At 40.6% G+C, this 26,734-nt stretch overlaps 1 protein-coding gene across 1 annotated transcript; it reads left to right on the top strand.

Moving 5' to 3' along the window:
* Positions 1 to 2,679: 2,679 nt before the first annotated feature.
* Positions 2,680 to 22,041, top strand: LOC106577095 (transmembrane protease serine 9). The gene is made up of 10 exons (XM_014154819.2): positions 2,680 to 2,974; positions 11,039 to 11,059; positions 15,765 to 15,927; positions 16,122 to 16,390; positions 16,528 to 16,673; positions 17,161 to 17,509; positions 18,011 to 18,182; positions 19,876 to 20,141; positions 20,442 to 20,551; positions 20,987 to 22,041. Exons 1-10 carry the CDS (start codon positions 2,920 to 2,922, stop codon positions 21,281 to 21,283), a joined length of 1,848 nt encoding a protein of 615 aa, XP_014010294.1. The 5' UTR covers positions 2,680 to 2,919; the 3' UTR covers positions 21,284 to 22,041.
* The last annotated feature ends 4,693 nt before the right edge of the window (positions 22,042 to 26,734 follow it).

The following is a 26,734-nucleotide window of genomic DNA, read 5'->3' as shown; positions in this document are numbered from 1 at the left end:
AGTCTCTTCTTCTTATTGGTGTCCTTTAGTAGTGGTTTCTTTGCAGCAGTTCGACCATGAAGGCCTGAATCAGGCAGTCTCCTCTGAACAGTTGATGTTGAGATGTGTCTGTTACTTGAACTCTGTGAAGCATTTATTTGGGCTGCAATCGGAGGTGCAGTTAACGCTAATTAATTTATCCTCTGGGTCTTCCTTTCCTGTGGTGACCCTCATGAAAGCCAGTTTCATCTTAGCGCTTGATGGTTTTTGCGACTGCACTTTAAGAAACTTTTAAAGTACTTTACATTTTCCGGATTGACTGACCTTCATGTCTTAAAGTTCTCTTTGCTTATTTGAGCTGTTCTTGCCATAATATGGACTTGGTCTTTTTCCAAATATCTTCTATATAACACTCCTACCTTGTCACAACACAAATGATTGGCGCAAACACATTAAGAAGGAAAGAAATTCTACAAATTAACTTAACAAGTCACTTGTTAATTGAAATGCATTCCAGGTGACTACCTCATGAAGCTAGTTGAGAGAATGCCAAGAGTGTGCAAAGCTGTCATCAAGGCAAAGTGTGGCTTCTTTGAAGTATCTCAAATATAAAACATGTTTTGATTTGTTTAACACTTTTTGGTTACAGCATGATTCCATGTGTTATTTAAAAGTGTTGATGTCTTCACTATTATTCTACATTGTAGAAAATAGTAAAAATAAAGAAAACCCTTGAATGAGTAGGCGTGTCCAAAGTTTTCACTGGTACTGTATATGCATGCTCTTCCATAGTTTTCAACCCTCAGGTTTGCCATGGCTCAGAGGTTTAGTGCCCTCTTCTTGTAATACATGCCAAACCATGGCGGCCCAGGTGGAAAAAGTCAAGGGGTGTTGATACTTTCTAAAGGCACTTTTGAACAGTTAAACATTTGATTTGCTGTCAACTAAATTCTATACATAAACTCCCCTTCAAATATTATGCTCTATGAATGATTCCTGTTCAGAACCAACACCAAGAAAAAAAACAGCTGAACATCATACAGCGCTACACACCCAAACCAACAACATTGAGGAAGAATTGAAAGTCAACTTCTACCACAGACTAAACATTTTTGGTAGATTTCAATGCTAAGATTGAAGCAGACAACATTGGCTTTGAAGAAATCATGGAAAAACATCAACTCAGCCAGATGAACGAAAATGGGGAGATGTTTGCAAACCATACATGTAAGTGCTGTCTGCGTTCATTGCACGCACAGTCAGGGTATATGCAACAGCCACCTGGCTCGTTGCAAACTAATTTGCAAGAATTTTACATAATTATGACATAACATTGAAGGGTGTGCAATGTAACAGCAATATTTATACTTAGGTTGTGCAATGTAACATCAATATTTAGACCTAGGGTTGCCACCCGTTCTATAAAATACGGAACGGTTCCGTATTTCATTGAAAGAAAGAATAAACGTTTTGTTTTCGAAATGATAGTTTACGGATTTTACAATATTAATGACCTAAGGCTCGTATTTCTGTGTGTTTATTATATTATAATTAAGTCTATGATGTGATATTTGATAGAGCAGACTGAGCGGTGGTAGGCAGCAGCAGGCTCGTAAGCATTCATTCAAACAGCACTTTCCTGCGTTTGCCTGCAGCTCTTCGCAATGCTTGAAGCACAGCATTGTTTATGACTTCAAGCCTATCAACTCCCGAGATTAGGCTAGCAATACTATAGTGCCTATTAGAACATCCAATAGTCAAAGGTATATGAAATACAAACGGTATAGAGAGAAATAGTCCTATAATAACTACAACGTAAAACTGCGTAACTGGGAATATTGCTGAAAATCACAATCGGTCGACCTCTACGAAAGGCTACTGGTTGTAGTGAAAGTAAAGAAAACAATAACAAGAAAGTACAAGTTTAAGTAGTTAATGGTTATGTTGTCAAAGTTTGAGCACAAATTTTACCACTGTCAGTTCTGCAATCTTTGTAAGAGCATGTGACAAAGACCTGCACTGTTAACTACTTGCAGCGAGCTGACAGTATTATTGAAAAATAAACATGAACTTCCTGGTGACCAACTCCCATTAAGTTCCTGGAAAATGCAGTAACCACTCAACAGTGCAGCTGTTGATTGTCACAAGCCTTTACAAAGACTGTAGAACTGGGAGTAGACAAATGAGGTGCTCAACCTTCATCAAAATAACAACAAAGACAAATACCAAAACACATTGGCACAAATACAACATATTTTAGACCATGCCCCCAAATATGCTTTTAACAATCTCTATCATAACCACAGGCCCAGTGGCGTAGGAAAGTCAGGTTTTACAATCCCAAGTGAGGTTGACTCCCAAGTAATCAGAATACAGCAGCATACTGTCCCTTACAGCAATAATACCTTATCCAGTTCTAAAAATACATGAACTTTTTGTATAGTTACAGTTTTTTCACTGCAACCACCCGGGAAATGTTTGACAGTGTAATGAAGAACCATACACAAAAGGCTATTCAAAGAACTGATATAAAAAAGTTCTCCACAGCACAAAAAAAGTGTTTCCCCTTCAAAATGAATAACCTTGTTTTGGTACTAACTAGCACTTTGTTTGAGAATGTAGGGTTAATGTTTCATTTATGGAGATGAATGGAAACCACTGTACACCATACTTAGCCTTTCTAGCCTTACTGAATGACCTAAGCACAAACAAATATCACAGTTAATCAGTTTGGCCATACCTGTCTGATGAGTGTCCTCAGGATAGCCAATGTAGACCAATGTAGACCAACAAGGAAATGAAGTTGAGTGATTAGAAGAACAAAAGAAGAGGGAGTACTGTGTGGGGGTGTCATAAGGAAGGGGTGTAAGCAATGAAGGATAGCATGAGGGATATTTAAAGAGCAAAAACATGGGCTTTGCTCATAACAACACTTAAGAAATGTCTGTGAAGAAATGGGTATGTTTATTGACGGTGGCAAGTCTCCTAATTCAAGGTGAGTCTTTTTGAGCGTATTGGATTGACCACTATACTTTTCTGTGGCAGGAGTGGGATTGTATACGGACTTGTCCAAATACCCATACTAGTGTACCACATACTTAAACTACATACTATTTACTCATCGTTGCATACTATTAAGCACGTAGCCTACTGTTTAGTGAAAAGTATGCAGTATGCCACGGCCGCAAAGCAGCAGCCTCTCCTGACTGGCTGAGTAGGTGGGTCGAGGCCGAGTGCGGGTGGATTTTTCCAAACTCAACAGACATTCATTGCATTAACCAGACTGATAATAGATAATTTACAATTTTATTAATTTCTCTAAAATCTGAATATAATACGAATGCAGTTATAGGCCTACTCAGGCTGGTTATAGGCAAAATATCACATTCGACCTATACCATATGATCCGTAGTAGTTATCCTGAAACAGATCATTTGGTTCTATTTCAACATATTTATTAATGAAACCAAAGCGCTGTAACATATATAGGCAAAATATAAAAAGCCTAGGACACACACCAACATTTTTCAACTGTTCAAATCAAAATGTTATTGCACAGAAAAACATGGACAGTCGGGTGCAAATTCAGTCACTAATTCAGAACCACTGGACAGCAACATTACAAACTAAAGCACTGATCATTGGGAACAAGATCAGAATGATCGCTAAGGCTTGATCCATAAATGAAATGCATAAGTAGGTAACCTAGTCTACAAAACTAAAACAATCTGTTAAAATCAAAAGGCCTGAATAACATCACATCAATAACAAGACCACACCCAGAGTGACGACACATTCATAAATCAAAAGATGGTTTAGTATTTAGTTTAAAAGCTCTGACGAGAACAATAAACACTTTTCAGTGAGAAAACAGAAATCCACTTTGGGTAAAAATAAAATAAAAAATACTTCTGTTTTCAAAGATGTAACCTAAAATACAATATTCATGATACATTTAAAAAGACCAGAATCTACTTAGCCTACCTACATTTGAGCACCACCACAGAATCTTTGGGAATCTTCCCAATGAACTAACCTAGTTTTGTTGTTGGTTACTTGAAGAGAACTAGGGCCTATCACTCACAGCCCGCCTTTTCCAATTAAATTTTACTAGATGAAGAGCCGAAATTAGTGAAACATCCTGGAATTTAAACCATATTTGATTTTAGAAATGTTGCATACTATCAAAGATTATGGATATAGTGACAAGATACATGGGAGTTGTTGTCCACAAATATTTTGAATAGTTGATTTGGGTTGTTGGAGTCAACCGCCTTTATACCATGCCATTGTTGAATACTTGTTTCGGATTGACTTGGGGTGTGTTCGTAAATTCAATCTGGAGTCTGGCACTCCAGAGGGTTAAGCTGGCTAGGCTGTTTACATGTTATCCAGAGCGTTGTTTACTAACTGTGCAGCTGGCAACAATTGAATCAAGCATTTTTGCCGACATTTATTGACACCGGCCCTATTTGACAGGTGTTGAACGTTTGTAAATTCGTCAGTTATTCTGCACTCTCGCACACTCAGACGAGAGTGCTCTGAAATCGGAGTAGATATCCAGAGTGAATTTACAAACGAACGGACCCTAAGAAAGGGATAATCAACAAGAGGCAATTCATTCTATGGCTAAATTCCCAATCTGGCATTCATACCATCATGGCCATCTAATCATCTCGAGTTTACAATTGTCTCATTAATCTCCTCTCCCCTGTAACTATTCCCCAAGTCGTTGTTGCAAATGAGAATGTGTTCTCATTTACGAGTTGATTATCCCTTTTATACCATGGCTATAATTTCACACATGAAATGTGATCATTTAGCTACAAATGTGTTCAACATCCACTGTATTAGCTAGCAAGTTTACTAGATTGCTGTAGTAGTTGCCTTGGTAATCAAACAGACTTCAAATCAAATCACATTTTATTGGTCACATACACATGATTAGCAGACGTTATTGCGGGTGTATCGAAATGCTTGTATTTTGATTTATTATAACACGTAAAAAAACTAAATACTTCAAAGTTTCTTTAAGACCTAGAGGCACGGCGCCATCTTTCACGAATAGCTGATGGTTTAACCAAACCATCAGTCCTAGCTTACTATTATGACAATCAAAATCAACAATGACAATAATGTTTTCCATTCGACTTTTGTTTTCAAAAGCAGCTCAAACATAGAACATGGAAGAATGAACAATACAGTGCAAATATACAGTCCATTCTGATTGGTTAAAAGCAAATTCCAGCCGTTGTCTACTCCACAAATTCCCGCCAGCTAAATCTATGAAGTTCAAATGCCTATTTACTCTGTTCCATCTGACTGCGCAATCCACTGTCTCATCAGCCCAGGCAGGGAAGTTATACACTTGATCTCCACTATAAAAAGCATCTAGACATTTTCTCACATTCATTTTAGGCTAACATTTAGTTTTCAACAGTGGAGATTTGTATAAACCTTACTGTCTGTCTCTCTGACATTTGCAACATTGTTTCAATATTCAAATTCGATCTCCAACTGTCCAATAGTAATGAACATGTAGGGGTCGGGCACAAGAGAGAGGCAGGCAGCATTTCACAGCCAGTCGAAATCATGAATGAGCTGGCATAATGTTTATGGATATATACAAAATAAATGTCAATTGAGAAAAAAGGTCAAATGAAACAAAGTGCAGCTAGTTTGCAGTCTTTCCAGCTTCAGTTTGAAGTGATTGTGTTAGCTGTGTTGTTGGCTAGCTCCTCTGAACAAGTTTCCTGACTAGAGAGCACATTTTCTACGCCAGGCAAAATTGTGCCTCATTAGCTCATTGTTATGGATGTATCCAAATAAATGTCGCTAGAAAACAGCTTAAACAAATGCAGCTACTGTTGTTATTCTGTCTGCACTGTTTGACGTGACTGTAAGTTAGCCGTAGTTGGCTAGCTAGCTAGCAAGGGATAAGAATGTTGCCAGCCAGTATGCCAATGGAACATTTACAACAAAAGACTGGGTCGCGTCCATAGATACAGAACAAAAAGACAATGACTGGGTCGCGTCTCTAGCAACCGAACTAATAGAACAAACGACCAGCCGGCTTGGATAGCAACCCTAGATTTGTTTCGGGACTGTATATTGTGGAAAGATGAAATAGTATGAATAAATTATTCAACATAACGTTAATTAAAATATATCACTCCTTATTTGAATATGTTGGTAACCCGTTGATAAACGCAAGGTTGGCCTGGCAAGGGATTAAATCCATGGCTAGTGCCCCCCACATAGGCAAAGGAAAAACCAGTGCTGACCTTGGGAGATATGAGGGCCAGAACACGGCTAATGAACTGAATGTTTTCTTCTCAAGATTTGAATCAGACAACCTTGTGTCGGAGGTAAAACAAATGGAAGCATCATTACAAATGTTTGAGAGAGTTGTTGTTAAACAGTCTGATGTTTTTAAAGTTGTTCAGGGGATGTAACATACACAAAAGCCACAGACAAAATAAGTGGACATGTGTTAAAGCACTGTGCTGAACAATTGGCTGGTGTTTTTACAGACATTTTCCAATCCTCACTCGACCAGCAACACGTGCCAGTGTTGTCGAAAAAAGCTCAATAATTATACCCATTCCTAAAGCACCTAAACCCTCTGTGCTGAATGACTACCACCCTGTTGCCTTGACATCCTTAGTAATGAAATGCCTTGAGAAACTTATGAAAAGTCGTATTCTCAGTGTCACCCAGAGGCTTCTCAACCCATTTCAGTTTGCCTATCAGCCTAGCAGAGGAGTTGATGATGCCATTCTTACCCTCCTTAACATGGTCTATAGACATCTAGAGGGTGCCAAATCCCATGTTAGGCTTCTGTTCGTTGACTTTTCTTCTGCCTTCAACACAATCCAGCCCTACATTCTGGCACAGAGACTCATTCGGGACTTCTCCTTAGATGGGGGGCTGGTTTTGTGGCTGTTGGACTCCCTGAGCCAACGCTCACAGCGAGTAAAAATAGGTCCCCACGTGTCGGACATACGCAATACCAACACAGGCTCTCCTCAGGGATGTGTTTTGTCCCCACTCCTGTACATCTTGTACACTAATAGCTGTACTAGTTCCCATCCTGACAGACCTCGTTAAGTTCGCTGATGACACTGCCTTGATCAGCCTGTTGCATGATGACGAGGAACATCATGGCCCGGTCCTAGATGACTTTGTATAGTGGTGTGAGGAATCACACTTGGTCCTCAATACCAACAAGACCAAAGAGATGTGCATAGACTTCAGGAAGTGTACAACACCTACCTCTGCAACATCTATCAGAGGTCAGAATATAGAGATTGTAGAGGAATACAAAAACCCAGGTGTCTTCTTGGACAATAAGCTTCAGTGGAGTAAATGTACAGACCTGATCTACAAAAAGAGCCAACAGAGACTGTACTTTCTCAAAAAGCTGGGATCTTTTAATGTAGACTGTACTATACTGACTCTGTTTTACAAATCTTTCATTGAGAGTATTTTAACTTTTTGTATTGTTTGTTGGTTTGGCAATGTCAGCCAGAGAAATATGCTGAGAAGGATTATCACCACAGCAAGCAAGGTACTTGGAGTCAAACAGATGAGATCTTTAATTAAGGTCAGGGCCCTCCGCAAGGCTCACAAAATCATTTTAGACCCAAGCCACCCCCTGTACCCGGACTTTGAACTACTCCCCTCTGGGCGCAGGTATAGGGCACCCCTCAGCAGGAAAAACAGAACTAGACAATCATTTGTGCCAGGTGTGATATCCCTCCTAAATAGCTCGGGCTAATGTTCCTATCGACTCAGTAAGGCCAGCAGGCTAGTCTTTAAAAAAAAAAAATTATTGGTATGTAACTGTTATCAAAGTTGTATTGTCAATTTTGTTTTGTATTTAAACGCCACTTTAAATGTGTACATAACACTACAACAAAATTTCCCCACGGGGACAATAAAGTCAGTAAGTAAGTAAGTAAAAGTGATAATGCCCTCGAAACCGTTGTTTGGAGGATATATTGGCACGGTTTGCCGGCCCTCAAATTCGTCTCGGCCCCACCTAACAACACCCGTGCCAATATATCCTCCAAACACCAGCTTCTCAGGCATTATCACTAAAATAATGCATGCTCTAGAACAGGGGTTGGCAACCTTGTGTGGAGTGCCAATTCACAATTTATCCTACCATTTCTAATGATCTGCGTGCCAGTTATGATTTTCATATGTACATTACAACTAATTGTGTCTATTGAATATCTAATTGCCCACAAACGGAAGAATTCCATAGCTAGCTAAACAGAGGCGCTGTCCATTAGCACCACCGGCTTGATCTTGGAATACAGATTCTCTTGGTGAATGATACAGGGGGGTGGCCAATCTTATCTTCAATCAGCTTTCCGAATCCTTTTGCTACATCTTCCCCTTTATAGTACCATGCATGGGTTTTAGACAAAGAAGCTCCTCACATACCTGCTCTGGGTCACTAGCTCCCATCTGAAGCTTGATTTTTGACTGCATCTAGATTTGTAAACACAATGCTTTACTTTTCATACCTGGACATGGCCCTCTTGATTCCTTTAGCCTTGTCCGCTTCATCCTTGAAGTTTTTCTCATGTCTCGTTTCAAAATGACGCCGTACACTTAATGTCCGACAAACAACAGTTTTGCAACCGAGAGCGCAAACAGACCCGTCCTTCAGTAAAACAAAGCCTTATTCCTTTGTCCAAGAGGCAATAAATGAGCTGACATCTGCCTTATTTTTCTTTGCTGATGACATTTTGCACCCTGCACATTTTGAAATAACTAAAGAAGGGTTGCTATCCATGTGAAAACAAATCTCTCATCTTCAGCGCTGCTTTGGTTTTGAATTTGGCGGGAGAGGCGAGAGGCAGGTCATCTTGCGTTGAACTAATAATATGAAATTACTGAAAATCATGAAAGCCCATTGGCTAATAAGGATTGACATACAACATTGCAGTGAATACCAATAAAATTAAGAAACCAATAGATGCAATTTCAATAATTTTCATTATTTTCTATTATTTTCATGTCAAGCCAAGGTTTAGCATGACACGCAAATATATTTAAACGCCAAGGCAAATTCCCTTGTGTGCCAAGGCTGCCTTCGATTCCCGACCCCTGCTCTAGAATGCCCTTCAACGCCTATTCTCTGAATTTACAAACGGACAATATGACAACGCTCTGAATTTACAAACGGACAATATGACAACGCTCTGAATTTAAGAACGTCCAGAACACACTCTGAGTGCACTCTGGCACTCCAGATTGAATTTACAAACACACCCTTATATAATGGATGTGTCTAATCCTGAAAGCTGATTGGTTAAAACCAACTAGCCTCAATACATGAATATGCATAGCCATGTCGAGACAACTCTGATATTAAGTGTTTTTCTATAAATTGCCGGGACATCTCGTGCTTATATCAGTACACTTGTAACAAATTAAGCATTACAAAACTTCTATTCAATCAAATAAACCTCACGTAGCAAAAAAGCTATATTTTTGATGACCAAATTCGACCCTCTCTCATTGACAACCATACAAAAATTCCTTGCTTGGAGGGAGACAGATTTTCCGCCGAGTTGGGCCTCTCTCTTTCTCTTCCTCTCTGACAGTATTAAACATTCAATTTTTGCATAGGCCTACTGAGAATGTGCCGTGTGTGATTGCGCTGTTTCCCTCTGTTCGTTGATTTCAGTAACTCATCCCCATATCTAATTGATCAGCTGTTGTCAAAGCAGAAATGAGTATGACAACCGGGCATTTAAAGTATCCTCTATTTTCTAACTTTTGCATACTATTAAACTCCAAAAAAAATTCTCACATACTCAAACACCTGTTATTTAGGACGCACGTATGGGTATTCGGACAAAACCAGTTACTAAACATTGTTAAATTGATGACTATATGCACCATAAAATAAAAAGAGTGTGATTGTGAATTTACTGAACATAAATGTTATAATGTTTGTGTATGGTTCAAAAGTCAAAATGTCGACATTCATTATTATTGAAGGAGAATGCGGTTCTTATCCAGTTACAGTACACAAATCCACAAGGAGTCAGTAGAAACAATATTTTTTTAAGCAAGTCAGCCATAAGCTCCACTCTCGGGACAGCTTTAAGTAGACCCTAAAAGGTTGTGGGCACCGTTTGTCACCATTAAAGTGCATTTAATGTACTATTTAGAGGTGTGTAGTGGCTTCGCCGGCATGCATCTATAAAAAAAAATGGTTTGCCCCACCAAGATTGACATGCTAAAATTGCCACTGGTCGGGTCACACAAAAAGTTACATATTGCATCATTTAACTACTCACATACTTAAAAAATATACTTAGATACTTGTAAAATAAATATGTATAAAACACCTTACAAACACTACAATCCAACTAATATTACAACAGCATTCCATTTCAGAGTCTTTTCAGTTTTATGAGTTGAAAAACAAAAAAATATATGGCAAATAGAAATCAAAACTGGATGGTCTTCAGCGATAGATGGGAGGGGTTGAGGGTAGCTGAAGGTTGGGTCTAAAAACGATTATAAAATATACTGTGTCCATAAAATGTATATAGTATGTATAAACTGAAAGTAGAAGCCTAAGTTTTGTTGTGCATTAGTTTAATCCAATTAGGGAAAGGATGGTAGGGTTAGTGGAAAATAACAAAGGAATATATATTTTTTTAATATGTATGGGGGATTGAAAATTATGCAGACAATTACATTGATGGAAGCCACAGTCTATCTGCAATATTAAAACTAAACTACCCCCTAAATAAAATACTAAATAAAACACTCTAATCCAACTCATATTACAACAGTATTCAATTTCAGGGACTTTTCAGTTACATGAAAACATGAATTTCATGTTTTAACTTTATTTGTTTGATCCACTACTGAAGAAAAGGTGCAACTGATGCAAGCAAGCATGCAATGAGGTGTAACATGTTCAACAATTGTGGTTATACACAAGCTGCATTTACACAAAAGCAAACATGTTTAATAGAGACAATCAGACAATTAATTAACTCAATTACTTCCTCTTTCTCAGAATCATATTGTCAACTTGATGGTAAGAACATGATCTACATTTTATTCTCCAGACGTGTACAGAAATTCATGGTCATCACTCCCATTGCTGCCATTTCTTTTTGCTATTTGTTTAATTTAAAGAGCATGATCGATTAGAACATACAATAAATGTCAACCTTTGAGATATTCTTCGTTTTCATTATTGACGAAAAATGTAATCAGTCCACATACCTGCATGCACATTTTGACAGCTGTAATGATCTTAATGACGTGCTGCTAATGTTTTAATGTCTGATTATTTTATTTATCATGTATACAGTGTATCATGTTACTGTGAAGCCAAAGGTCTATTTCCACACTGTGTGAACAATCATGTTTTGGTAACACTTTACTTGACACCCAGTGTCATAAGACGTTATGACACGATCATAACCATGCCATAATATGTCATAACAGCTGACATAACTTGTCATAACCTGTCATAATATTGTCATAACATTCCTAAAAGTATATGGACACCTGCTCGTCGAACATCTCATTCCAAAATCATGGGCATTAATATGGAGTTGGACCCCCTTTGCTGCTATAACAGCCTCCACTCTTCTGGGACGGCTTTCCACTAGATGTTGGAACATTGCTACTGGGACTTGCTGCTTTTCAGCCACAAGAGCATTAGTAAGGTCAGGCACTGATGTTGGGCGATTAGGCCTGGCTCGCAGTCGGCATTCCAATTAATCTCAAAGGTGTTCGATGGGGTTGATGTCAGTGATCTGTGCAGTCAAGTTCTTCCACACCGATCTCGACAATCCATTTCTGTATGTACCTTGCTTAGTGCATGGGTGCATTCTCATGCTGAAACAGGAAAGGGCCTTCCCCAAACTCTTGCCATAAAGTTGGAAGCACGGAATTGTCTAGAATGTCATTGTATGCCGTAGCATTTAGATTTCCCTTTACTGGAACTAAGGGGCCGAGCCCAAACCATGAAAAACATTCCCAGACCATTATTCCTGTTCCCCTAAACTTTACAGTTGGCACTAGGCATGGGGGCAGGTAGCATTCTCCTGGCATCCACCTAACCCAGATTTGTCCTTTGGACTGCCAGATGATGAAGCTTGGTTCATCACTCCAGAGAACGCATTTCCACTGCTCCAGACTCCAATGGCTGCAAGCCTTACACTACTCCAGCCGACGCTTGGCATTGCACATTGTGATCTTAGGCTTGTGTGCGGCTGATCGGCCATGAAAACCCATTTCATGAAGCTCCAGACGAACAGTTCTTGTGCTGAAGTTGCTTCCAGAGACAGTTTGGAACACGGTAGTGAGTGTTGCAACCGAGGACAGACGATTTTTATGCTCTACGTGCTTCAGCACTTGGTGGTCCCGTTCTATGAGCTTGTGTGGCCTACCACTTTGCGGCTGAGCCGTTGTTGCTAGTAGACGTTTCCACTTCACAATAACAGCACTTACACTTGACCGGGGCAGTTCTAGCAGGGAAGAAATTTGACGAACTGACTTGGTGGAAAGGTGGCATCCTATGATGGTGCCACGTTGGAAGTCACTGAGCTCTTCAGTACGGGCTATTCTACTGCCAATGTTTGTCTATGGAGATTGCGTTGCTGTGTGCTCAATTTTATACACCTGTCAGCAATGGGAGTGGCTGAAATAGCCGAATCCACTAATTTGAAGGGGACGTCCACATACTTTTGTATATATAGTGTATATTTTGTTATTTTATGGCTGGATATGACACCTATATGTATTCAAATGTGTTTTTTCCCTGCCAAAAAGTTTTCTTTCGTTTGAAAGTTTGTTTTCTTAAATCCTTTGTTGTTTTTGTAATGAATTGTTTACAGTCATCTGTTTCCCTCATATTTTTATAACTTGTAGAAAATACACTTTATGACTGTAACGATTGTCTGACAGAGGGGACCAAGATGCAGCGTGGTAAGTGCTCGTATTAACTTTAATGACACTTTAAATAAAACAAGAAAACGAAAGCCAACAGTTCTGCCAGGTAAACACACAAAACAGAAAAAAACTATACACAAAACCCCAAAGGAACAGCTGTACAGCTGTCCCTGATTGAGAGCCATACCAGGCTAAAACAAAGAAATACAAAAACATAGAAAAAAGGACATAGAATGCCCACCCAAGTCACACCCTGGCCTAACCAAAATAGAGAACAAAAACCTCTCTATGGCCAGGGCGTGACAGTACCCCCCCCCCCAAAGGTGTGGACTCCGGCCGCAAAACCTAAACCTCTAGGGAAGGGTTCGGATGGGCATCTATCCGCGGTGGCGGCTCAGGAGCGGGACGCAGACCCCGCTCCACCACTGGCTCACCCCACTTAGGTGGCGCCTCTAGAGCGGGGTCCCTCGCCGCCGACCCCGGACTGGGGACCCTTGCCACGGGCGCCGGACAGGCAGGCGACTCTGGCTGCGCCGGACAGGCGGGCGACTCTGGCTGCGCCGGACAGGCGGGCGACTCTGGCTGCGCCGGACAGGCGGGTGGCTCTGGCGGCGCCGGTTAGTCGGGCGGCTCTGGCGGCTCCGGACTGGCGGGTGGCTCTGGCGGCTCCGGACTGGCGGGACTTGCAGTAGGCCTGGCTCTGGGCGCAGGCACAGGATTCACCAGGCTGGGGAGACATGCAGGAGGCCTGGCTCTGGGAGCAGGCACAGGACTCACCAGGATGGGGAGACATGCAGGAGGCCTGGCCCTGGGAGCAGGCACAGGACGTACTAGGCTGGGCTGGCGCACTGGAGAGTGCGAGAGGCAGGCACCTGCTTACCGCAAAAAGCACGGGTAGTTGACTCAGGCCTCACCCCTGGTCCAGCCAAACTACCCGTGTGCCCCCCCCAAAAAAAAAATTGGGGGGGGGGCTGCCTCTCGTTCTTCCTGGGTAGGCTCCGATATCTTTCGATCACCTGGCCCCAAGTCCAGTCTCTCCTCCCAATCCACTCCTGATGAGAACAGGTGTCCATCTCCTCCCGAGCACGCTGCTTGATCCAGTTGTGGTGGGTAGTTCTGTAACGATCGTCTGACAGAGGGGACCAAGATGCAGCGTGGTAAGTGCTCATATTAACTTTAATGACACTTTAAATAAAACAAGAAAACGAAAGCCAACAGTTCTGCCAGGTGAACACACAAGACAGAAAACAACTATCCACAAAACCCCAAAGGAAAACAGGCTGCCTAAGTATGGCTCCCAATCAGCGACAATGATGTACAGCTGTCCCTGATTGAGAGCCATACCAGGCCAAAACAAAGAAATACAAAAACATAGAAAAAAGGACATAGAATGGCCACCCTTGTCACACCCTGGCCTAACCAAAATAGAGAACAAAAACCTCTCTATGGCCAGGGCGTGACAATGACACTGTCAAGAAGCATTATGATCCTCCTGTGTCACTTTACTTGGACAAAGAAAATACACTTTATGACACTGTCAAGAAGCGCTATGACCATCATAATCATATAAGCCAGATAGCCCTATCACGTACAGTGGCTTACAAAAGTATTCACCCCCTTGGCATTTTTCCTATTTTGTTGCCTTACAACATGGAATTAAAATTGATTTTTGGGGGGGTTGTATCATTTGATTTACACAACATGCCTACCACTTTGAAAATGCAAAAATATTTTTTGTTGTGAAACAAACAAGAAATAAGAAGAAAAAAAGAGAACTTAAGCGTGCATAACTATTCACCCCCCTAAGTCAATACTTTGTAGAGCCACCTTTTGCAGCAATTACAGCTGCAGGTTTCTAAGCTAGCCACTGGGATTTTTGCCCATTCTTCAATGCAAAACTGCTCTAGCTTCTTCAAGTTCGATGCGTTCCGCTGGTGTACAGCAATCTTTAAGTCATACCACAGATTCTCAATTGGATTGGGGTCTGGGCTTTGACTAGGCCATTCCAAGACATTTAAATGTTTCCCCTTAAACCCCTTGAGTGTTGCTTTAGCAGTATGCTTAGGGTCATTGTCCTGCTGGAAGGAACCTCCGTCCCAGTCTCAAATCTCTGGAAGACTGAAACAGGTTTCCCTCAAGAATTTCTCTGCATTTAGCGCCATACATCATTCCTTCAATTCTGACCAGTTTCCCAGTCCCTGCCAATGAAAACCATCCCCACAGCATAATGCTGCCACCACCGTGCTTCACTGTGGGGATAGTGTTCTCGGGGTGATGAGAGGTGTTGGGTTTGCACCAGACATTTTCCTTGATGGCCAAAAAGCTCCATTTTTGTCTCATCTGACCAGAGTACCTTCTTCCATATTTTTGGGGAGTCTGCGCGTTGGGGTAGCTGCATATCTGACATCAATGTGTGTGCAATTACAATGACAATTTAATATGGTCAATTGAAAAAATATATATATATATAACATAACCATACTGTTGACACATAGGCTATGGTGTAATGGATTGTTTTGCCTTGTGTGGTAGTTTTTTTTTTTTTTACACTCTTATGTAGGTGTCATAATCAGCCATAAAATAACGCAATATATGTCACAACAGGTCTAAATATGTGTTTCATGACAGTGTTATGACCATACTATAACAGGTTAGGACAAGGTATGTCAGCTGTTATAACATATTATGACATGGTTAGGATGCTGGGTGTCAAGTAAAGTGTTACCCGTGGTTTCATATTGTATTCTATGGCTTAGTGACGCAATTCAGACTCTGATTATCTCTTATGTTCCAATATGTGGCACCACTGCACTCATCATTGTTTATCTCTGTTTAAGTGTGTGGGACCACTTCATTCAACAACAAAATAGTGGGGGGTGAGGATGCCCCTGCAGGAAGCTGGCCCTGGCAGGCTAGCGTACAACAATTTGGTGGCCATTTTTGTGGCGGGTCCCTCATCAACAAGGAGTGGGTGATGTCTGCAGCCCACTGCTTTACCGGGTGAGTTAGCGTGAGATACAGGGGACGTAGAGGTTGTAGCTCAAGGAATATGTCAAACTCTCTGTTATGCAGCTGAGTGCAACACTTACTTGAAATACGTTTCTGCAAAATCAACTTTAGTTTAATGGGATTATTATATTTTGTCAAATTCTCATATGATGCAAAAAATATATAATCTTCCTGTTCCAACAAAGCTCAAGCCCAAATGATTGGAACATCATCTTAGGTCGACAGAACCAGGAGGGCAGTAACCCCAACGAAGTGTCCAGAACTGTTGCTCAGATCGTCTTACATCCAGTTTACGACAATGACACCAGTGACAACGACATTGCTCTGCTCAGACTCACCTCACCAGTCAACTTCACAAACTATATCAGACCCATCTGTCTGGCAGCAAGTGACAGTTTTTACCACGATGGCACTGATAGCTGGGTCACTGGCTGGGGCAACATCAACGAAGGAAGTGAGGAGACCTTTCCATGGAGATGTCAATGACATATTGTGTTGTGAGAAATAGCAGTACATTGCAGACCAAAAACATTATTTTTCCAATGAAAATGGAGTGTTCATAACGGGTCTGTCTCTCATCCTGTCCCTCAGAATCCCTCCCCTCCCCTCAGGCTCTGCAGGAAGTGGAGGTTCCAGTTCTGGGTAATAGACAGTGTAACTGCCTCAATGGGGTCGGCTCAGTCACAGACAACATGCTTTGTGCTGGTGTACTGACAGGGGGCAAGGACTCATGTCAGGTAGACTCCATGCTAACCCATTTCATTATTGCCCTGTTCCTAAACTATTCTGTAACCACTGTCGTAGAGAGGGGACCAAAGCGCAGCGTGTTGAGTGCTCATGATGACATTTATTTTAACTCAAAAACACTAAAGACAAAATAACAAACAGAAAATGAAAGCGCACAGTTCTGTCAGGTACAGAAGACTAAACAGAAGACAACTACCCACAAACACAAGTGGAAAAAAACCCTACTTAAGTATGATCTCCAATAAAAGACAACGAGGACCAGCTGCCTCTAATTGGAGATCATCCCCCCAAAAAAACACATACAAATAGAAAACTAGAAACTAAACATAGAAATACAAAACATAGAAAAACACAAAACCCCCCCTGTCAGGCCCTGACCTACTCTACCATAGAAAATAACATCTTAATATGGTCAGGACGTGACATATTCTTTGTTTTTTTATGGATTGGAAGACTTACCTTGCTCCATCATTTCAGGGTGACTCTGGAGGTCCAATGGTGACTAAACAGAACTCTGTCTGGATCCAGTCTGGGGTTGTTAGTTGGGGTTTTGGCTGCGCTCGGCCCAATCTCCCTGGGGTGTACACCAGAGTGTCTCGCTACCAGCCCTGGATCAACTCCAAGATCACTACTGACAAGCCAGGCTTTGTCCAGTTTACCTCCAGTGGGGTAGATACTGACAGCAGTTACACATGTCCTGGCCTACCACCTCCTGCTACAACTGTCCTGCCATCTACTGGTCCTGCTACAAATGTACCAACTAAACAACAACCAAAAACAACAACAACTAAAGCACCAGATATCGCTGTCATTTTAATTGGAGAAGGTGAGTTTTTCATTACATTTTAGGTTCAGCACCGCCAAGCTAGGCTTTGTCCAGTTTACCTCCTGTGGGTTAGATGCTGACAGTAGTTATACCTGTCCTGGCTTGCCACCAACCATGATCCCAACTGGAAGTACAGCCACCACTGCTGCACATAAGTTTCCTACCTCTGTGGCTACACTCTTAGATAAAGGTTCCAAAAGGGTTATTCGGCTGTCCCCATAGAAGAACGCTTTTGGGTTCCAGGTAGAACGCTCTGTGGAAAGGGTTCTACATGGAACCCAAAAGTGTTCTACCTGGAACCAAAAGAGTTCTATATGGAACCAAAAAGGCTTCTTCAAAGGGTTCTCCTATGGGGACAGCCAATAAACCCTTTTAGATTCTAGATAGCACCTTTTTGTCTAAGAGTGTGGTGTCTTAACTTGCATTTTTTATTTGCTGAGCTGTGAAAGAATACGACACTACTTTGTATCATTACTTACCGTTTTCTTCTTTCCCTTTCAGGGCGATTATGTGGCCGTGCTCCTATGAGTCCCTGTCTAGGGGGCAAAAGTTGTTATGTTGCGGAGGGAACCTGGCCCTGGATGGTCAGTCTACACAGGAATGGGATTCATATTTGCAGTGGCACTCTTATTACGGAGGAATTTGTCCTTAGTGCTGCCCAATGCTTCCCTGGGTAAATTAATATTGCACTGAGCTTTACAGAGAAGAGTTGGATAACACTTTCTATGTACCCATAACTAAACTCAGCAAAAAAAGAAACGTCCCTTTTTCAGGACCCTGTCTTTCAAAGATAATTTGTAAAAATCCAAATAACTTCACAGATCTTCATTGGAAAGGGTTTAAACACTGTTTCCCATGCTTGTTCAATGAACCATAAACAATTAATGAACATGCACCTGTGGAACGGTCGTGAAGACACTAACAGCTTACAGACAGTAGACAATTAAGGTCACAGTTATGAAAACTTAGGACACTAAAGAGGCCTTTCTACTGACTCTGAAAAACACTAAAAAAAGATGCCCAGCGTCCCTGCTCATCTGCGTGAACGTGCCTTAGGCATGCTGCAAGGAGGCATGAGGACTGCAGATGTGGCCAGGGCAATAAATTGCAATGTCCGTAATGTGAGATGCCTAAGACAGCGTTACAGGGAGACAGGACGGACAGCTGATCATCCTCACAGTTGCAGACCACGTGTATCAACACCTGCACAGGATCGGTACATCCGAACATCCCACCTGCGGGACAGGTACAGGATGGCAACAACAACTGCCCGAGTTACACCAGGAATGCACAATCCCTCCATCAGTGCTCAGACTGTCCGCAATAGGCTGAGAGAGGCAGAACTGAGGGCTTGTAGGCCTGTTGTAAGGCAGGTCCTCACCAGACATCACCGGCAACCACGTCGCCTATGGGCACAAACCCACCGTCGCTGGACCAGACAGGACTGGCAAAAAGTGCTCTTCACTGACGAGTCGCGGTTTTGTCTCACCAGGGGTGATGGTCGGATTTGCGTTTATCATCAAAGGAATGAGCGTTACACCGAGGCGGGATCGATTTGGAGGTGGAGGGTCCGTCATGGTCTGGGGCGGTGTGTCACAGCATCATCAGACTGAGCTTGTTGTCATTGCAGGCATTCTTAACGCTGTGCTTTACAGGGATGACATCCTCGTCCCTCATGTGGTACCCTTCCTTCAGGCTCATCCTGACATGACCCTCCAGCATGACAATGCCACTGCTCGTTCTGTGCTTGATTTCCTGCAAGACAGGAATGTCAGTGTTCTGCCATGGCCAGCGAAGAGCCCGGATCTCAATCCCATTTGAGCACGTCTGGGACCTGTTGGATCGGAGGGTGAGGGCTAGGGCCATTTCCCCCAGAAATGTTTGGGAACTTGCAGGTGCCTTGGTGGAAGAGTGGGGTAACATCTCACAGCAAGAACTGGCAAATCTGGTGCAGTCCATGAGGAAGAGATGCACTGCAGTACTTAATTCAGCTGGTGGCCACACCAGATACTGACTGTTACTTTTGATTTTGACCTCCTCTGTTCAGGGACATATTATTCAATTTCTGTTAGTCACATGTCTGTGGAACTTGTTCAGTTTATGTCTCAGTTGTTGAATCTTGTTATGTTCATACAAATATTTACACATGTTAAGTTTGCTGAAAATAAACGCAGCTGACAGTGAGAGGACGTTTCTTTTTTTGCTGAGTTTATAATGCATTTTAAACAAACATAATTAGTCATAATCCAGTCATATTGCAGTAAATGTGTACATGCATTGTAATCAACATTGAGTAGAAAGATTGGCCAGTAAAATCTATTTTTAAATGCTTTTCAAAGACCATATCTGCTTTTCTGTTCCTGTAGTTCACATCTAAATCCCGACGAGTGGACTGTGTTTCTGGGAGAGCAACAGCAGAAAGGATCTGATGTCTTTGAGGCTTCATTGGGCATTGTGAACATCACCCTGACCAACCTAACTGGGACCAACATTGCGCTGCTGCAGCTGGAGAACTTCGTAAACTTCAGCAGCTGCCTTCAGCCTATATGTGTAGACCTGAGCAACGATGGAAGTTTCCCACCTGGGACTCAGTGTTGGGTGACAGGCTGGGGAAACCAGGACAAAGGCAGGGGTAAGAAACTGTGTTTGTTGGCAAGATGCTGGAAGGCCATTCAGTGTTCAAGTAATGGATGCATATGATTCAATCATTCATAATTTCTTTAGGGAAAATGAGATGATGAAATCAGTTAAGTTTTGTTCACTGTATTATTAGGACATTTCATTATTATTAGTACATTCCTTGTTAGTTTATTCTACCACAGGCATGTGGTGGAATATTTCTATGCATGTCATTTTTGTTAAATTATAGATACCAGTTGACCATGCGTATTAGCTGGTGTTTTTAACCCAACTAAATGAATCACTATCCTAGTGAATGGCACCACTGGGACGGGTCTACGAGAGCAGCAGGCTAATGTGATGAGCTGTGGCAACATCTCCTCCACTGAGAACATCTGCACTGCAGCGATGAACCTAGAACAGGTAACAAGGGCTACAGCAAGGGCTACATTACTTAAAGCATCCAGGTATAATGCATTATAATACAGTTATAATGCATTGTAAGACTTGTCATGTACAATCTCTTTATAATGTCTTATAAACGTCTCTTAATGATCGGGTCAAAATAACAGTCAGTTTGAGAGTTGTGAATTGAATGCATAGAGAGCCATTGCATACTGTATAGTCCATGTTATAAGGCATTATAAAGGCTCATACATGCTTATAACAAGTCATAAAGAATTACACTTGGATGCTTTAAGTGTTACCCATACATTTTAATTTTTGTTTCTTCAAAATTGTATGTATGGCGGAGAGTGCTAGGCATTGCTGTTTGGTGAAGGTCAGACGTATTCTCTCTGTTTAAGTGATTCTCATTAATATCCAATTCTATTTATTTCTGCTTTGTTTTCTCTACAGGGAGATGTAGGTGGTCCCCTGATGTGTAAGTCTGGGCTGGCATGGTTCCAGGCTGGAGTGATAACAATGAATAAGGATGAAAATGATACCAATTTGCAAGCGACCGAGATGCATGTTTTTTCCAAAACCTCCAGATTCGCGTCCTTTTTTAATAAGATGATCAGTGACTTCCCCACCCCGGAAAGAACCACTGTCCCTAACAACGCAGGAAATGCAGCCCCCAGGTCCCTCTCTCTTTCACTCTTATTTTCTTTTTTTCTCCCCATTCTCACCATGGTCTTGCTGTCAGGCTGGTAGTTCCTCAATCTCTCTTTTTGGCAGTGTCTATAAAATATATCACTTTATGCACCAGAACCAGGGTAATGAAATTTGAGGATTACATTTGTGGTACCAAAGAAAGAAACTGTAGCAATTCGACAAATGCGTGAATGTCAGGAATAATCATACAATGAAACCAAAAAAGATAACACTTTATGTAAAACATTGTTATAACTAAATGGTGGAATCTTTTATGTAAAATAATGTTTTTCAAGAAAATAACTGTTTAATTCGTACTGATTTATAAACTACCTATAACCTCTTTATAAAGTACTGTATACTTCAATGTAAAGTTCCAGTGAATGATGACATGTTAAATATATCAGTTTTACGGCTGTAATGTACACAAACAAAATAGGTTGGCATATATTCTGTTTTTTAAGTAATGTTGTCTGTTAAGTATAATAATTGTATACTGTAAAAAAAAAATTATGCATAAATATGGAAGTGTTTTGCTTTTTTGGCAGTTTGTTTATTTTATTGAAATATCTACATGTATATTCATGTTTGGTATGTTTCAATAAACTAAACTAACTCATGACATTTACTCTAAGCTATTTTAAGCTTCATTGTAAATGTATCTCTTATCCTTGTGCTACTTGGAAACCAATGATCATGGTTACTATTCCCTCCAAAAAAAGAATGAATCCAATCTTCCAGCTGGCAAGCTTTATGAAGTTATCTAGTTTCTGTGTCTATTAATTGTAAAGAACAATAAAACAAACAATTACTTTGTAGCACAATGTCTCTGCCATACAACTACCAAAAAGATTATAAGATTTTTTTTTATTATATAAAAGCTGCAAGATTCCTGATTTAAAAATAAATTCTAATGAGTTACTTCACTGTTAAACACTAATTGTAATGTTTATGTAAATGATTGGCTACTGGTTTCAGTAAATATACAGAAAATATACAATAATTTACTATTTTTAAATCTGGATTAAGATGCTATTGCTGTAAAATGACACTTGGGATTCAACTTCACCTGGGATTTGAATTTACAACCTCCTGGTTGCCAGCGACCTGAATTTTCGTGCTTTGTGAGTATGACAGAGATCGGCCACCGATTTATTGGGCCGATACATTTCAGCACTTTGCTAAAGGTTCCTAGTACATTACTGGCTACTGGTGTTGCAGAAAAAATACAGAATCTAGGGTGGAGTAGGATGGTATTGCTATAAAATGACTAAGGTATGCTGCTGTAATCTGATTACAGTGAAATCTTCTAAATTATGATATTTACTGTATTTTTACTGCAACCTCTTGGTTGCCAGCAACCTGAATTCCCTGCTACGCTACCAGGTCTCTGGGCATGACATTGGGGGCGGGCAAAGTCAGATTATCTGACAACACCAACATAAAAAAAGCAGGGCACAGGGACAAAGGAATTAATGGAATTTGTAAAGGAATTTGAACTTGTGACATCTTGGCCAGGGGTGTGTTGATGTTTCTGCAGGGCCACCAGGTACATACAGCGCATTCGGAAAGTATTCAGACCCCTTCACTTTTTCCACATTTTGTTATGTTACAGCCTTATTCTACAATTGATTAAATAGTTTTTTTTCCCTCATCAATCTACACACAATACCCCATAACGACAAAGCAAAAACAGGTTTTTAGACATTTTAGCAAATGTATTTATATGACATTTACATAAGTATTCAGACCCTTTACTCTGTACTTTGTTGAAGCACCTTTGGCAGCAATTGCAGCCTTGAGTGTTCTTGGGTACGATGCTTGACATGACGTGCCCTGGGGGGAGGATCATAGCCCCTCTCTCTCTCTCTCTACAGTTTTATGATTTAACGACAGGTCGTAAATATCTGTAAGGGACCCTCTCCCCCATTGGACATGCAGTATTGAGGGAGAGAGAGAACAAAGCACTAGACTTGGCCAAACTCCTAATCCCCAAAATGGGAGAATTAAACAATATCTCTACTTTTGAGAATGTGGGAATGGTCCGTGGACACTTAAGGGACAATTATGTTCAGTGTGTTTCATTTCGGGATCTCATGAAGGACAGGAAACACACATAATGGTATCTCTTACAGTGTACATTTCCCAGCTGTCAGGTTTACATCTAAATATTGTGAAACGTATGCGATTAAACATCAAACTATTTGTGAAATGATGCAACGTGATGTTAACCTTCTAAATGAGAGTATGGATTTTCATATAAAGATGAACTAGTCAGTGGCCACGCCCACGTGAGCATAGACATTACATCGGCATCATGGAACCGCCCTTTTCTAATGAAAGGTATAAAACCACCCATGACGAAATGTACATTTCATGCCAAAGAGACCCACGGTAAGCCAGACGTCTCGACCATGCAAACCCCGGTGTAAGCTAAGGTTGCAAATGGTTAAACTCTGAGACTATTGATCACTACAGAATAAGAGCAAATCTTAGATGTGTAATTACTAGTCTGCAGCTAGAAATTACATAAGTCTAGAGCAAGAATACAGACAACCCCCCGAAGCATCTATCCTATGACAACATTTCTGAATGGTACTCTGAAGTATCCATTCTAACCTATAACCACAAAAGACATTGTGACTTCTGGTAAAGTTAACCAGAGACTCTGATGAACCCTACAGGACGATCGAGGATTCCAACAGAGAATACAACCACGACATACGGGCGTAAATATATCAATTGTAATTATTCTCTAATGAGTGGTCGTTCATGTGCAAAGGGTTAGCATTTCAATTTATATAATTATAGACTATGTGTAGTGAATCTATTTTATCTTTCCTGCTCTTTCTCAGTCCACACCCCCTTCCCTTTGTCTACCAAGCCATCATATCGGCTTAGCCCTCTAGGGACTTTTCTATTATTGTTAGTAACCAATATCTACTGTTTGTTTGTTATGTACAGTATTTCTGTGTGATTATTTATTTAGTTAGGAAATAAATAATTAAGCCAATTTTGTAAATTGCTGATTCATTATGGAAACTAGGGTTTGTGCAGATAACCAAGAATTTTAGACCACTCAGATGAGACTGATAGAAGGTAAAGAATAATTCATGACTGATTGATGACTGAAATGTAAGAGCTCTTTAGGTCTCTAAGAGTTAATTCGGAAGACGGACCTCCTTAAATAAACTTCTCCGAGGTGCCCCAGGTTAATAATTCAATCACGTAATCAATTAAACATTAGGTAATTGATTTGATAAAATAACATGTCATCACATTAAGGATACTAAAGACATGACACGCTACAAGCTTGGCACGCATTTATTTGGGGAGTTTCTCCAACTCTTCTCTACAGATCCTCTCAAGCTCTGTCAGGTTGGGTGGGGAGCATCACTGCACATTGCCAGGTTTGATGAATCCCTGTTCTTGTCGTATCATGCTGAGTGGAGGACTAGGGTATGGAGAAAAACACATGAGTACATGCATCCATCATGCTGTGTTTCAACATCGCAGGCTGGTTCTAGTGGTGTGGTGGTGTGGGTTGTGTTTTCATGGTACACAATTGGGCCCCTTGATAAAAGTGGAGCAACGTTTGAATGCCAGAGGATATCTGAACCTCATTGCCAATCAGGTGCATCTCTTCATGGCACCAGTTTATCCATCTGTGAATAGATTTTTTCGAATTGAGGCTGTTCTGAGGGCAAAAGGGGTTGCAACTCAATATTTGGAAGGTGTTCCTAATGTTTTATACACTCAGTGTACATTCCCATTCAAGTTGACATTCGACAGGGGTTAGCAACAAATTATGTGAAAATCAATTAAATTAAAAACCAATTTTATCAAGACCTTGTTAGTAAGCTTCCAAATGATATCAAACTCAACTGTTTATCTTTTTCAGTGATGAAGAGATGGATGTCTCATGGTAGGGTTGGGTATGAAACATTGGTTGACTTTGAGCACCTCCTGAATGTTTCTACAAAATGTTGTTCAAATCCAAAGGAGTGGAGTCAAAAAGTGATTGAATTCATACGGACCGACCCTACTGTATAAATCAAGTTATACTCAAATTCAAAGTAACTTAGTGTGGCCAATCTCTGTCATGCCCACTGATCTGACGCCATAGCAGGAAGGCCAGGTTGCTTACAACAAAGAGATTGGCAGTTCAAATCCCAGGTGAGGCTGAGTCCCAAATTATGCTCGCAGTGGAGAATGATTATTTTCTCAGTAAGATACCCATAAGTTTTGCAGTCATCAGAAATATTTTGTGAAACTACAGTAACTTAAAAACAGCCACAACAATCTTCAGCTAACTTTAGCCACGTTAGCGAACAGTCAATGGAAGTGATGGATGTTTAGTCAAATCACCCTTTACTGCACACATTATGATAGAACCATGCAAAAAATGCATAATTATTTGTTCTCACTTCAAATGGCCTCAAATAAAAATATGTAGAAAAATATTATTTAAGTGTTATTTTATGGTATGATGCCATATGGAAACACTATGCAACAACAGTAATACTCTGCAACGAGTGTCATAAAAAATGGGTTTTCTAATAGAAATTCGGTGTTTGAATTATAATTGTATTGTTTTATTCTTTCACACTTCATGAAATTATGTTATGTTTTTTTTATATAATTAATGTCAGACATGTTATTTTTACATGATGAATATAATAAATATCATAAATATTAAACATAATTGTCCATGCATATATAAATAAAATTGTTTGGCCGTATATTATCTTTACAAAAAAATTGTTTCAATCATCTTTCTCATGCCAATATTACTTGAAAATTACAGAAAATTATGATTTCACTCTCTCTTGCATATGACTTCCAGGTCCATCCATGAAATGTGATTTAAAGTTGAATATCAACTCTTAACTAACCCGAGATTGAGTTTCCCTTTTATATAGAAAAAAAAATGATTGTTTTATGAGAACAATTTGTGGAACATTTGAATAGCTAGCTCTTAGCTAGCTATGTGCATGGGAAAAGGAGGAGGTCCGTGTCATGTGACTACGCTGAAGCTCATCATTGGCTGCTCTAAGGCCCCCCCATTCTGTAAATGGCAATAAGGTTTATATATATTTTTTTCATTTAGGGAAGCAAGGAGGTAAGAGAAATTGTTTTTATTTTTTATATTGACTCCTAGCTAGCTGAGTTGGCTAATTAAGGCTACATAGGCTGCGCTTTCCCCTGTCCTACACAATTACAACAACAACTCCATTCAAAGTATTAAGTAGCAGCCTACCTGTTGGCTCATGGTCATTGTAGTATATCCTTCAAATTTGTATTTTAACTCAGTAATTTTAATTCCATCTTCCATTGATCTCCTAGCTAACTTGCTCGCCACAGCACACACAGAGCCAGAGGCCAGTGCCGCTTTAATGACTTGTGATTGGCCTGGCCAACAACCACAACAAGCAACATGTGCCACTCTCGTGGAAAGCCTGAGCAGCAGCATAAATGAGACCATTTTCTCTCACTCTCTACTGTAGCAGA

Source organism: Salmo salar, chromosome ssa18 (genome assembly GCF_905237065.1).
Source record: "Salmo salar chromosome ssa18, Ssal_v3.1, whole genome shotgun sequence".
Taxonomy (NCBI): domain Eukaryota; kingdom Metazoa; phylum Chordata; class Actinopteri; order Salmoniformes; family Salmonidae; genus Salmo; species Salmo salar.
Note: the sequence above shows the minus strand (reverse complement) of the source record. Positions and strands in the feature narration are given on the sequence as shown.